Raw genomic sequence first — 14,124 nt, forward strand, 5'->3', positions numbered from 1 at the left:
TGATTATTCACTTGGAGTTCTGCGGAATGTAGCTTTTAAGACTTAACTTGTATTGTGTATGATCTTTCGAAAATACGCCATCCATGCTAAATGAGGGGTGTTATATTTTAGTGTAAAATGATATCTACATTTGACACTACACGACGCAACGATTTTCATAATCCTAACTTTTATTGTTCGAGTTGTATTCTAGTTCAAAGTTCATAATTTTCATATTTAATTACTAAAGTGAAGTTTGAACTCTACCTAATAAAAATAAAAATTGAATGGTAAGTAATGCTGGGATTTTGGAATTTATTGCATCATGTAGAGCGTGAAATGTGGCTAAAACACCTATATGTCCACTGCATTCTGTCTTCCAATACAACGAAATAATACTTGGAACTTGTCAGTTTGCAGGAGAGCCTTTGAGTATATAATATATGCCCAAAGAGGAGAGCAAACTTTGAACTTGAATAAAACTTGAGGGGTAAAAAAAGCTAAGAGCTAAGCTAGGATTCTGCATATAAATCAATGAAATCATTGTAGACAATTTTACACTATTAAAATACTTATGTGCCCACTCAATGTTTTCTTCAATCTTCAATTTTATTTTAAACGAAAATACAATTTTTCGTAAACTTATTATATTATACTGATGTTGTATGTTTGAGAGAAGAAACAGGCAATGTGCTGAAATAGAAAATGAACGAGATTGCTCGTTATATTACACTGGTGGTGCCGAACTACAAGAGCATTTGGAATTATGCGTTTACAAGGTAGGCGCGCATGCGCACTCGCGTTCGGATATTAGCACGCGTAGCTGTCGATGGTAGGAGTGGGGTGGAGGTGGTTCGTGCGACGGCTGACTGCGGCGGCCTTTTGTTCGTTTCGTTTTTTCGTTAGTTCTGGCGCGGCGATGGTAACTGTGTGTACGTGTCGACGATGTCTCGTAATTTGTATAATATTATTTTCATAAATCGTTTACGTTGTTTTTTCTACGCTGTTAATTTATAATAATAAATTCGTAAATATTCGATCGGTGAATGGTGCTGTGACGAGATATTGTTTTATTTATTCGTATTTTTTAGCGTAAATTGATAATAATAATAATATTGTAAGATCGTGTGTTGTATTCTTTCTTCGTATTTCGTATTTCGTTTCTCGTTTGTGTGGTTGTTCGTGGTTTGTGTGTGTGTACGTGTGTTTCGAGCAGATCCAAGTGAAGAATAATAACGACGAAAAAAATTGAGAAAGGCGAAGATTGCAGCGATGGCGATGGCCGTAGTGAATAGTAATTTTCCATATTTCAATTTACCCAGCAATGGCGTCATCGGTGGCGGCGTCGGCGGCGGTAATAGCACCGGCGGTGGTCATCAAAACAATAGTTGTGCCAGTGTCAGTATGAATAGCGGTGGTCGAACGTTGATATCGAGCAATTTGAAAGATTTCACGAAACCGTTACACGTCGACTGTAGCGTGGAATACGAGCTGCCGAATTCGGCGAAGCCGCCGATCGGTACGAAAAACGAGCCTTTGTTAATGATCCATCCGTCGTATTACAGACGCGAAGAAAGCCAAAATCGTAGTCCGTTTATTAATAATTTACCTCAAAGGATAACCAACTACATGAGCAGCGGCAGCCAAAGCACCAGCAGTCAAGGCAGCAGCAGTAGCAGCAGCCGACAGCAACGTTCGCAAATGCGAGCTTTGGCGGCGGCGGCGGCCGCAGCTGCGGCGTATTCTCAGCCAGCGGTGGCGGTGGCCAAAACAGCGGCTTCATCTCATTCTCAGCAGCAAATGACGTCGTGTAATTCGAAATCGGCCACCGGTATCGGCGGCAGACCGCCTTTAATATGTTCTTCAAACGAGGCTGTGAATTGTAACACCGATCGAGGTATATTTAGAAGGAGCCCGATGACTGCAGCCGCCAATTCGGCCGACTTAAGCTTACATAGTGATATTCAAACCGTAGTACCCGATGCCAGATTTTTAACTGTGATGAAGGATAATAAATCGTTCATAACAGGTAATTGGAAATACCATTTTGCGTTTACTCGATACATATACTCGAATCGAAATCCGCCAACAACGTCGCCGTCGCTCGTTAAATTTAATTGCCCGCACATTGTGACCCCACATCGAATGAACCAAGTACGAAGTACGAACCAATGTTGTTGAGGAATCGTATATAGCTGATGTGGTGATGAAGCAGCAGCAGAGGCGATGTTTCTGTAGAGTGCTATTGTGTGTAGAAGTAGATTTGATCGAGGAAAAAAATAACCGAGACCGAGAGAAAACCGGGTTATGGTTATAATAAAATAATAATGCGGCGGTGCAGTGGCGGGTTTCGTTCAATATGGTTGCAATTTTATCGTTTTTTAGTATCAATTTGGTCGCATTTTTTCGAATCATTTCCCTTTCCGGGTTCCCAAAGTTGTGTGAAATGATCACACCCAACGTTGTGATCGAAATCTGTGGCTTTTTATGTGAAAATCATATACGAGATTCGAACTTCGAAGTATTGAAACTGATTGTGAGATCGTGTTTTGAACGCCAACTATCGAGTAACGTCTCCGGCTTCGTAATTTGGGTACCACTGATGCCACCAAATTGGTTAATTACTCAAATGAAAGACGGATCTTTCTACTTTGAGCCAATATGTCTGACTTGAAGATGCAATTTTTTAGTTTTTGAATTGACGAGTGAAATGTGACGTTGTATTTTCTCGGTTTTGGTTGAAAAAACTTCTAAATTTGAGGTGGCCCTTTTTTTAGAGAGCTGAATTAGGTGACCCTTTTTTAGAATGTTACAAATATTATTTTATTATCATCGAAAAGCTTCATTTTGCAGCAATCGGATACGAATGAGGGGTTCCCAAAAGAGCCATTTTTTGGTAGAAAAATCTCCAAAATTGTAACGTCTCCAGCTTCGTAATTTGGGTACCACTGATGCCACCGAATTGGTTAATTACTCAAATGAAAGAGGAATCCATCTACTTTGAGCCAATATGTCTGACTTGAAGATGCAATTTTTTAGTTTTTGAAATGTGACGTTGTTTTTTCTCGGTTTTGGTTGAAAAAATTAAAAATTCCTTAATTCGAGGTGGCCTTTTCTTAGGGCTGAATTAGGTGACCCTTTTTTACAATTTTGCAAATATTATTTTATGATCATCGAAAAGCTTCATTTTGGAGCAATTGGATACGAATGAGGGGTTCCTAAAATAGCCATTTTTTGGTAGTAAAATCTCTAAAATTGAACGTTTCGATTCGTTTGATATCAAATGATCGAAACTGATCGAATTTTGCTCTTTGAATGATTTTGAAACGTTTCAAATTGACTTCGTTCGAAGTGGTTTAATGATTTTAAGGTTTAGATATCGAATTTAGGCAATTTTCTCCAACTTTAGGGCGTGTTTAACCAAATTGACGAGCTTATTTCGATTTTTGACTTGTTACGAATTGATTTAGCGCTCGAATCACGTCTGGCAAATGAGTTAAATTCTTCATTTTCTGAACAGTTATGAAGTGTCTTGTCTACTCTTTGGAAAACTTGAAAAAATCAGAGAATTTCGTTCTTCTCGCAAATTTGTTTACTTGAAAATCAGAAAATTTAAATTTTAGAATTTAGATCGTGTAGTGTGGGAAGTAAAATCGAGAACTGTTACTCAGAAGTCGTCAAAAAGTACAGAGATGATGCCAACATTTATCAGAAAAACAGGCCCCCTCCCATTTGCACGAAGCTGAATTGAAAGTAAACTCGAAAATACATCGCCAGCCAAACTTTAGACGCTGAAGTATACATTTTTCTATTTTTACTGGTGAATTTTTGTGAGTCAAATTTTGGGTTAAAAGTCGTGGAAAAAAATCGAAATTTCATCAAATTAGTCTAGAAATCTGAAATGTGGTATGTGCCCTATTTTTGACCCCCCTCCCCCTCTCCCCTGGAATCGTTGGAAACGTTTTCGAATCGTTTTGAGCAGTTTGGGAGCTTCTGACGGATTTTTGGAAATGGGAATTTTCTCAAAATTTTACCAAAATAAAGTTAGAACGCGGAAATTTACTTTCTGTACTCTTATATTGAGTCGATTGGATGTGGTTTCAAGTGCATGAAAAAGTGTTGAATTCCATTAAATTCGTCTAAAAAAATGGTATAAAAAGCCGGAATTTTTAAAAAAATTTCGCCAGTGAGAATTTTTTGCAAATTCCGATCCAAAAAAAACCACAAAACGAAACTTTGATACTTTTAACTAAAAAAGGCCTTTTTAGCAATAATTTTGGCAAAAAAGTAAGACTGTTGAAAAGTTTTTAAAAAGATTAATCTTTTGGGAATTTTTACGAGAAAACGATAATTTTCTTCAATTATGTCACAAAGTGGGAATTTTTTACAATTTTTAGCAAGAAGCGAGACTTTGACAATTTTTATGCAAAAAACAGGACTTTTTGGAATTATTATGGTCAAGAAAGTGATGCTTTCGAGTAATTTCTGACAGAAAATAAAGGCTTTTAGATAGGTAATTTTTGAAGAAAAAAAAGAGGAATTTTTTAAAAAGGAAAACTCTTACAATCTTGGTAAAAATTATGGCAATTTTTTTTTTTTTTTTGAAAAGTGAAATTTTTATTGCATTTTTTGAGCAGTTTTCTATTCAATTGCTAAAAATCTAGCATTTTTGGAAAAAATTTTGGTATTTTTTTGCAAAAAACTGAGATTTTTTGGCTAAAATGCAGAATTTTTGAGGAAATTATTATCAACAAATTTTACTATTTTGCAACGTTTGTTGAAAATGCAAAACTGTTTTTCAATTTTTAAGCTAAAAAGCGAAACTTTTTGACATTTTATGTCAAACGCAAAAGTCGTCAAAAAGTACAGAAATGATGCCGAAATGTTTCAGAAAACAACCCCTCCCCCCCCCCCATTTGGACAAAGCTAAATTGAAAGTGAACTCGAAAATACGTCGCCAGCCAAAATTTCAGACGTTGAAGTCAACATTTTTCGATTTTTAGTGAATTTTTGTAAATCAAATTTTGGGTTGAAAGTCGAAAAAAAATCAAAATAATTCAGAAATCTAGAATTTGGTATGTGCCCGATTTTTGACCCCCTCCCCCCGCCGTCTCCCTCTGGAATCGATTGGAAATGGTTTCGAACCGTTTTGACATTGCAGTTTAGGAATCTCCGACGGATTTTTTGGAAATGGAAATTTTCTCAAAATTTTACCAAGTAGATAAAGTTAAAATGCGGAAATTGACTTTCTAACACTCTTATTTCAACATGCTGAGTCGATTGGACGTGGTTTCAAGTTAAATTGAATCGAATTCGTCAAAATTGTATTGAAATGCGGACTTTTTGGAAATTTTTGCCAACATAGTGAGAATTTATTACAAATTCCGAAAAAAAAATTACAAATTTTTAGCAAAATACCGGAACGAAACTTTGATAATTTTAACAAAAAAGGTTTTTTTTTTTTAGCAATTTTGGCAAATTGAAAAAAATCAGTCTTTTGGAAATTTTTGCAAGAAAACGACGATTTTCAACGATTATGTCACAAAGTGAGAATTTATTTTTACGATTTTTAGCAAAATGCAAAGACTTTGACTATTTTTATGAAAACTCGAGGACTTTTTGGAATTATTATTGTCAAGAAAGTGATGCTTTTCGGGAATTCCTGACAGAAAATGAAGGCTTCTTGGTAATTTTTGAGAAAAAAATGTAAAAATCTTTGGTAATTTTGTTAAAAAAAAAAAAAAAAAAACAGGAATTTTTTAAAAGAAAAAATTTCACAATCTTGGTGGAAATTATGGCAATTTTTTTCCTTTTTGAAAAGCATAATATTTTTATTGCATTTTTGTGGCAGTTTTATAGAACGGGGCTTTTCAATTACAAGAAATCTAGCATTTTTGGAAATTGTTGACAAAAAAGCAAGACTTTAAGACAATGTTTGAAGAAATATACATTTTTTGTATTTTTTGCAAATAACTGAGAATTTTTGGCTAAATGCAGGACTTTTCAAGATAAAAACGAGACTTTTTGGCATTTTTTGTTTAAAAAAATTTATAGAGAATTTTTTTTATCAAAAATGACAATTTTTATCAATAAACGAGGATTTTTTGGCAATTTTGACAAAAAGTGAGATTTTATGCAATTTTTGCCAAAAATAAAAAATGAAACTTTGACAAAAGTGTTCAGGTTAACATGAGCACGTCTCTAAAGGTGATTGGTGCTTGATATTGACTCGTTTGATCAACTACAAAAAAACACCAATTTTCTAAAATTGGCTTCGGCCAGTTCGAAATTGTATGTTTTTAAAATTCTCAATTTTGAAATCGTTGAAGAAATATGGCGATTTTGAACCAGCAGAGACAGATTTCAGAAAATTGGTACGAAATCGTTCAAGTAGGTCATTCGATCGCGTTTATACGTCCTGAAGTCAATTTGAACAGTTTTATGCGATTTTTTGAATATCTGGTATTTTCAAAATATCGCTGGAGGCTCCAGGACGGCTTGAATTAGGCTCCAATCGACTCGGACGTGTTGAAGGTAGCGTTTAAAACGAATTTTTGCTTTCCAACTTCACCGATTACTTGAAATTTTGTGAGGATTTCAACTTTTAAACCCTGCTGGAGGCTCCAGAAGTCTTCTGAGCGGTTTGAAAACGTTTCTAATTCGTTTGGGAGGTTAATAATAGAGTTTCTACAAAATTGCAGTTTTCTAGCGTAATTAAGTGAAATTTTGATTTTTTTTTCTTCAATTTTTGGCTCAAATTTGATGTTTTGAAATGTTGACTGGCGATGCAGGTGAAAAATGTTGGTGATTTCTTTGTGGAAGAAGGAAAGAGCGTAGGACTTCAACGTTGAAAGCATGATAAGAAAAAATTGAAAGGAAGTAAAAAAAAATCAATTTTTATTTGGTTACCTTCCAGATTAAAATATTCTTCAAGATTCACTTTTCATGAAAGTTTCAGGCATTTTCTGAAAAATGTACGTACGAATATTTTTTCGCGATAATTGATTTCTGGCTGCGAGAAGGTCTCGTATTAACTTTTTTGAGGCGTTTCAGGCTCAAAAATGTTGGAAACGTTGAATTTTTAAGGAAGACGAGTGCATGTTTCGTCCATCTGTGAAATGAGAGCAGGCGAATTCTCACGTAAGATTTTGAGCTTCAAATCATAACCATGAGCGTGCTATCAACTTCGGTATGAAATGAATTTACAAAATATGAGTGAGAAGAAATACGAGCTAAAAATTAATATGATGATGATGATAATTGTAATGCACGATATGGTAACCATACTTATAATAATCGTTGCAAAATCCCCTCCCCTCCGATAACTGCACGTTCTCTTCGCTCGTCTTTCTCCTTATCGTATATTAGCGTTAGAAATTTCGATCGCGTGACCGAGTTGAATACCAAAGTAAACATCGGATTAATCATCGGTTTAGTCATACTTTTTTCGGCTACGACTACGATGGCAACAATGTCGAGATTGTCGTATTAAGTAGGTAGGTATACCGACGAGCGATTATTTCTCTCATCGTCAACAATGGCAAAATGTCGTGGTCGTATGTGTGCGTCCCCCCCCCCCCTCCCTTCACTCCTCACTCCTCGTCGTACCGAAAATTACTCAGCTAGTCAGCTCTGCTTCCAAATAACGACGACGAACGTGCATTTATCTCGTCTGCTCATCTCATCTGCATATTTATGCTTTTGCCATTTGCATTAACGCGTACTTTCGTCAACGAACCGAAAATTTTTCTGTACTGTGGCCAAACCAAAGATACGTACTCGTATTTTTACGTATGCTTTATTGTGTGTATTGTTGTTGTGTACCTGATTCGGTGTATTGGGACATTTGGGGGGGGGGTATCCATTCGTATTTTCTCTTCGTCTGAAAGCCAGATTTATGCGTATGAGGATCAAACTGGCATATTGTATTCGGTATCTTTATATGTAAACGTATGGTAGAGTAATTATATGTATGGTATGGAATAATATGAATATGAATATGAATATGAGTATTGTTGCTGCCTTGCCTTGTACAAAGTTTAGTAGTGCGAAGTAATGAAAAAAGAACAAAAACAAAAAGGTACGAGTATTTACACGCGTCAATTAATATGTACTACGAAACAAATAGCCTTCCTCTCCTCTCTGCCCCCCTGCACCTTCAGTCACACCTCTGCGTTCGCGTGTAGCTGCTGAAGAAAGTTATGTAGCGTATACTATTGCAAAATATACCATACCTCTCTCTACCAGCCCAGCCCAGCCCAGCCAACAGGAAATAAAGCGGCGAATTTATCGAGTAAACGTCGAAGATAACGTTATTTTTTCGCTGTGCTAATTCCTGCAGCCAGCAGCTCGAGTATAATCATCATTTTTTTTTTCTCGTTCTCTCTTTCTCTTTTCACTCCTTTTGTTGGAAGAGAATTGAATTTTAGAATAGCGCGTAGGACGAACTTACATTATTGGGCTTTTCTACTCGTATACCCTTAGTAGAGGTACCCTGGGTTGGGTCTGGTATCATCGTACTCGTATAGTCGTATTCGTAGACTGAAAATCGATGACGGGTGATTAATTATGCCGAGTTTCAGTTTGACGAGGAACGAGTAGGTATTTGTTGTGTTGTAGAGACGTAGAGAGTGAATTTCGATAATATAGAGAGAGCCGAGGAAATATCGATATTTTTGCTAATTACAGCGCGAATGACCTTCCCGCATCGTCGTCGTCGTGCTGTGTGTTCCGGTTTAAGGGTTTAACGATGGCGATGGCGATGGAAGAAAAATTACCTACTGTACAGATGATTACACGATGTTTTATTCGAACATCGACGACGACGACGAGTTGTCCTTCTCTCTCTCTCTCCCTTTCTGTAGTGGTAATGAATGGTTTTGATGGAAAACGTTCTTCTGTCGAGCTGTGTAAATTTCGGCGAAATTATTGCTATATCTAAATGAAATATGCGATCATCATCGCGAAACGAACGACGAAGGTGATTCTGGCCATGATGGTTGATGCTTTTCGGTGCGGGTTGGAGTTGAAATTGAATTGCATTTATTCGATGTTATTTTAGGTCGGATGACGTTGCCTTTTTTTAGTTTGTAGAGAATATTTTTATTGTAGAGTTGGGCGAATTCGAGTGCGAAATAGATGTTGAATGTTGAATATGGAGAAGTTTCATTCTATGTGATACTCTAAAGCGAATAATTCTGCGTGAAATTGTTAATATTGTTTTTCTTTGAATTTGTTCAAATTTATCGACATTTATCTTCATTTTTAAAAAAAAATGTCAGTGATTTTTTTCCCTATCTTGATTGCGTAGTTTTTCAAGAAATTTTCGTATTTTGCAAAATGTTCTCTCATTTTTGATAATGATTGATGTAGTTTTTGTAATTTTTCACGTTTCGTGCATTTTTGTGGAATTTTTCGTGTATTTCGCGTACTTTTGGTCATTTTCAGCTGTATTTGTGACATTTTGATGAATTTTCAAACAATTTTTGAAAAATTTCGTTCAATTTGGCTTTAATTCATCTTTTACACAGTTTTTGTAGGATTTGGCTCAAATTCCTTGATAGATTTCATCAACTTGCAGTAATTTTCCAAGTGTTTTTATGTCATTCATTATTTTTATGAAGTTTTTACGACGTCTTATACTATTTCATCGAGTTTTTTAAAAATTGAAATCCTTACTAAAATTTTATCAATGTGAGTCATTTTTTGTGATTTTTTTAGTCGATTTTCAAAATTTTTCATGTAAATTTTTTACGAACGAATTGATTCACTTTTTTTGAAACATTGTACAGCAATTGAAGAGTGATATTCCAAAACTCGCTTTGTCCATTTTTATCAAAGTTGGGTTTTCAGTGGTACCTGGTAGATGAAGTATTGACTCACATTCCTACATCATCAACCTACCAAAATGAGGTGTTAAACTCACCTAAATAGCCAATTCACTAAAAATTAAAAAAAAAAATAATGTTCCAAAACGCGCTTTGTCCATTTTTATTGAACTTTTTTCCAGCAGTATTTAGTGGATGAAATGTATACCTACACTCCTACATCATAAATCCACCCAAATAAAGTGCTAAACTCGCCTAAAAAGCCAATTTACCCGTTTAAAGGGAAACTGTTTTTCCTCTCTCCTGAAAAGTTGTGAAAATGGACAAAGCGAGTTTTGGAATATCACTCTTCAATTGATCTGTTCACAATCGAATCGAATCATTTACAAACAATTGGCGATTAAGTAAATAGATTGATCGATTTCTCGGTGAATCATTCGCGAACGAATTGATTCGTATAAGTGACTCGTTCGCGAACGAATCGATTCATTTACTCAATTTTTGATGAATCATTTGCGAACGAATCGATTTATTTGCTCAATTTTTGGTGAATCATTCACGAACAAATTGAATTATTTTTTGTGAATCATTCGCGAACGAACTGATTTGTATAAATGAATCATTCGCGAACGAATCGATTCATTCACTCAATTTTTGATGAATCATTCGCGAACGAATCGATTCATTTACTCAATTTTTGATGAATCATTCGCGAACGAATTGATTTGCATAAGTGACTCGTTCGCGAACGAATCGATTCGTATTAGTGACTCATTTGCGAACGAATCGATTCATTTGCTCAATTTTTGGCGAATCATTCACGAACGAATTGAATTATTTTTTGTCAAACATTTACGAACGAATTGATTTGTATAGGTGAATCATTCGCGAACGAATTGATTCGTATAAGTGAACGAATCGAGTCGTATTAGTGACTCGTTCGCGAACGAATCGATTCATTTACTCAATTTTTGACGAATCATTCGCGAACGAATTGATTTGTATTAGTGATTCATTCGCGAACGAATCGATTCATTTACTAAATTTTTGATGAATCATTCGCGAACGAATTGATTTGCATAAGTGACTCGTTCGCGAACGAATCGATTCGTATTAGTGACTCATTTGCGAACGAATCGATTCATTTGCTCAATTTTTGGCGAATCATTCACGAACGAATTGAATTATTTTTTGTCAAACATTTACGAACGAATTGATTTGTATAGGTGAATCATTCGCGAACGAATTGATTCGTATAAGTGATTGAACGAATCGAGTCGTATTAGTGACTCGTTCGCGAACGAATCGATTCATTTACTCAATTTTTGACGAATCATTCGCGAACGAATTGATTTGTATTAGTGATTCATTCGCGAACGAATCGATTCATTTGCTTAATTTTTGGTGAATCATTCACGAACGAATTGAATTAAGTATTTTTTGTGAATCGTTCGCGAACGAATCGATTCGTTCGAGTGATTCGTTCGCGAACGAATTGATTTATAAATTAAAGAATTGACCAATTCGTTGGCGAATGGTTATTTCAAAAAATTGATCAATTCGTTCATGGCATTTCACCTACGTATTTAACCCTGGAATACTCTTTATTCTCAGCTAACAACATTCGATAACAAAAAGAGGGGGATTACAGCTCATAGAGCCAAAATCGATACCATCCTCGCAACTGTGAGAAAAAAACCCGGCGAAAAATTAAGAAAAGAAATCTCCAATATTCGAGACGTAAAGTAATTAAAAAGAAAATACACATAAGACGACGACGACGTCGACGATGCTGACGAGAACACTTCGAGGTAGAAAACCCTACCATAATAGGTACCTAAGAACAATACATCGGCCACCGCCCACACCGCACCCTCTTTATTCTCTGTAAACCCCATTATTATATCCGTTTACGATCAGCAATGGTACGTGGCCTGGTACAGGTTGTGCCATCAGACGAGAGAGGGTTAACGTGGCAAGACAAAGCTCCCAGCTCCGCGCACAGTAATAATAATACGACGAATTTCGAAAACTTTAGATCGTTTCACGTTGTTTATTGTATTTTGAAACTTTCGTCGAGGGGGTTTCCGGCGTTTTATATTTTTTGATGATTCGAGGGCACATCGTATATAGCAGGGAACCTCTTCCCCCCCTCCCCCCTCGTACTACGAGTACCTATTTTAGCCACTCAAGTGCACACTGCACAGAGAGAGCGCAATGGCAGGGCATTGGCAGTACGTGGACGTGTATTCGAGCCGAACTAATATCATAGCCATTCAAACTGTACAGTGCACTACGTGTAAGTATGTATATAAGTAGAAACAAACAACAGTATGGAAACTGGAAAGGTCCTTCGTGTACGATAAAATTTCCTTTCCACCGTCCCAAGCTCTCTTACCCCACCTCTAATTGCCAACCTTCTCAAAATCGATGCCCCAAACCAACGAAAAAAACCCACACCTTCACTCCACTTCCAAATCATCGCTAAACTTTTCTATCAAAATAGCAAAAAATACACAACACTGAAATCTTACAAACATTTTCAAAATATCGATATCGTCCTCCTCCGAACAAAATATACCTACGCAATAATTTCAACGACGACGCCAGAACGTCGTATCGTGTATCTCGCGATTTTCCGGCGGCCCAGCGTCGCGACGACGACAACGTACGGGGGAGAGGGAGGGGGCGACAGACGGCGATAAAGAAAAGAAAACTTCCCACAACTATCCGAGCGTATCAATTGGTATGTGTAGTGATACGAGAGCACGCAAAAATTTCAACACGATGAAAAAAATACGAAAGTAATCTTCGCCAAACTGTCCGAAACACCGTTCGAACTGTTTTCTAGCCGCAGATAGAAAAAAAAAACCGTGGGCGATGAATCCGCACAAAAATCGTATAAATGTAATTGCGGACGTGTTTCCTTGGACATATTTGACTAAATTAAACGCTCGGCAGGGTCGTCGAAGGTTTCGAACAGATATGAAAATGATTCGAATTAAAAATGAACAATTTAATAAACGTAATTAATTACTATTTATATACGATCCAGAAATCAAAAACTATATCCTCGATTCCACGAACAAAATGAGGAATATTACAATCGTGTGAAAAAAAAAATGCAATTTCTCGAAAAGCTCTAGCGCAGTCGATGGAAAGTTCTCAGTTTACGCCATTACTCGTACGCGTACATCGTCGTCATAACACGAGAACACACAATCATAACGATAAGGGTTAAAGTTCTGCGGCGCTCGTTCTATGAAAAGAAGTGACCTGAAAATGAAAATCTATGTCACGCCGAGTTTGTTTCATCGTTCAATCGTTAGTTCGTTCCATTGGTTGCAAACTCGTTGGTATTTTTTTTTTGAAAATATATCTCGTATAGAAAGAAATCAGCTTCGACGATGCGAGACTTCGATTATTTCGCTCGTAACGACCAAATATCATCAGGCAAGTAGGGGAAAAAGGGGGAAATGTAAACTTGATGGTAAACAGTCGCAGCTGGAAATGACGTGTATGGGTGTGAGTACTAGTACTACTATCTTCAAAAATTCAGTCATCAGTCTTCGAAACGATAAATTTTTTGAATTTCAGAAATCAGAAAGACGAATTTTCTATTCAACAGTTCATAACTTTGGATCGATCGCAGTAATGAAGCCAGAAGTACTCCCCTCTCCCCTCTTTTGATCCCAGAGTCACTGCAATTTTGTTGGAGAAAGTGAGTTTCGAGTGAGTTATGTATTTTGAATTGAGAAAAATTCGAAAGAGTTTTCTGGTCGACTACCCCCCTCCTCCTCCTCATCCCTCAATTCTACTCCAGGTTGTCTGGAAACGAAGTCCTTCAGAACGAAAAACTCATTGACAAAATTCGCTGGTTTGCTGCAAAAAAATTGGTCAAAATTCTCGAAACGGTTGAAAATTGACTAAAAGTTGATGTCACATCGCGAAACTTGAGATAAATCTCTTACCTAATAAAGTGAAAAAACAACAGATCAAAAACAATCACAGAGATAATCAGTTTATCACGAAAAAAGAAAAAAACAAGTGAAATTCGTACACAAATCAGTAAAAGTTGCCAAAATTACTGAGATTTCAAAAAGAGCTAAAAAAAACATCTGAAATATCAAAAAAAAAAAATCAGAAAATCAAAGAAACGAAAAAAAAATTGAGAAATCATAAAATCGAAGTACCATTTTTAAAAAATCGGCAAAATTTCGTGAAATTGCGTCAAGTTTGTGAAATGAAATTGTAAAAGATAAAAAACACGACATAAAAAAAATTGACAAACAACTACAATGTTGCTAATTGATATAAA

The 14,124-nt window shown here is 36.2% G+C and overlaps 1 protein-coding gene across 1 annotated transcript in view; it reads left to right on the top strand.

Annotated features, from left to right (window-relative positions):
* Nucleotides 1-861: 861 nt before the first annotated feature.
* The window catches only part of LOC135842271 (centrosomal and chromosomal factor-like), a 119,617-nt gene continuing 106,354 nt past the window's right edge, over nt 862-14,124 (top strand). The window contains exon 1 of the mRNA XM_065359649.1: nt 862-2,008. Within this exon, the coding sequence (XP_065215721.1) occupies nt 1,252-2,008 (757 nt within the window). The 5' untranslated portion in view covers nt 862-1,251. The remainder of the gene's footprint in view (nt 2,009-14,124) is intronic.

This window comes from Planococcus citri, chromosome 4 (assembly GCF_950023065.1).
Source record: "Planococcus citri chromosome 4, ihPlaCitr1.1, whole genome shotgun sequence".
NCBI classification, from domain to species: Eukaryota; Metazoa; Arthropoda; class Insecta; order Hemiptera; family Pseudococcidae; genus Planococcus; species Planococcus citri.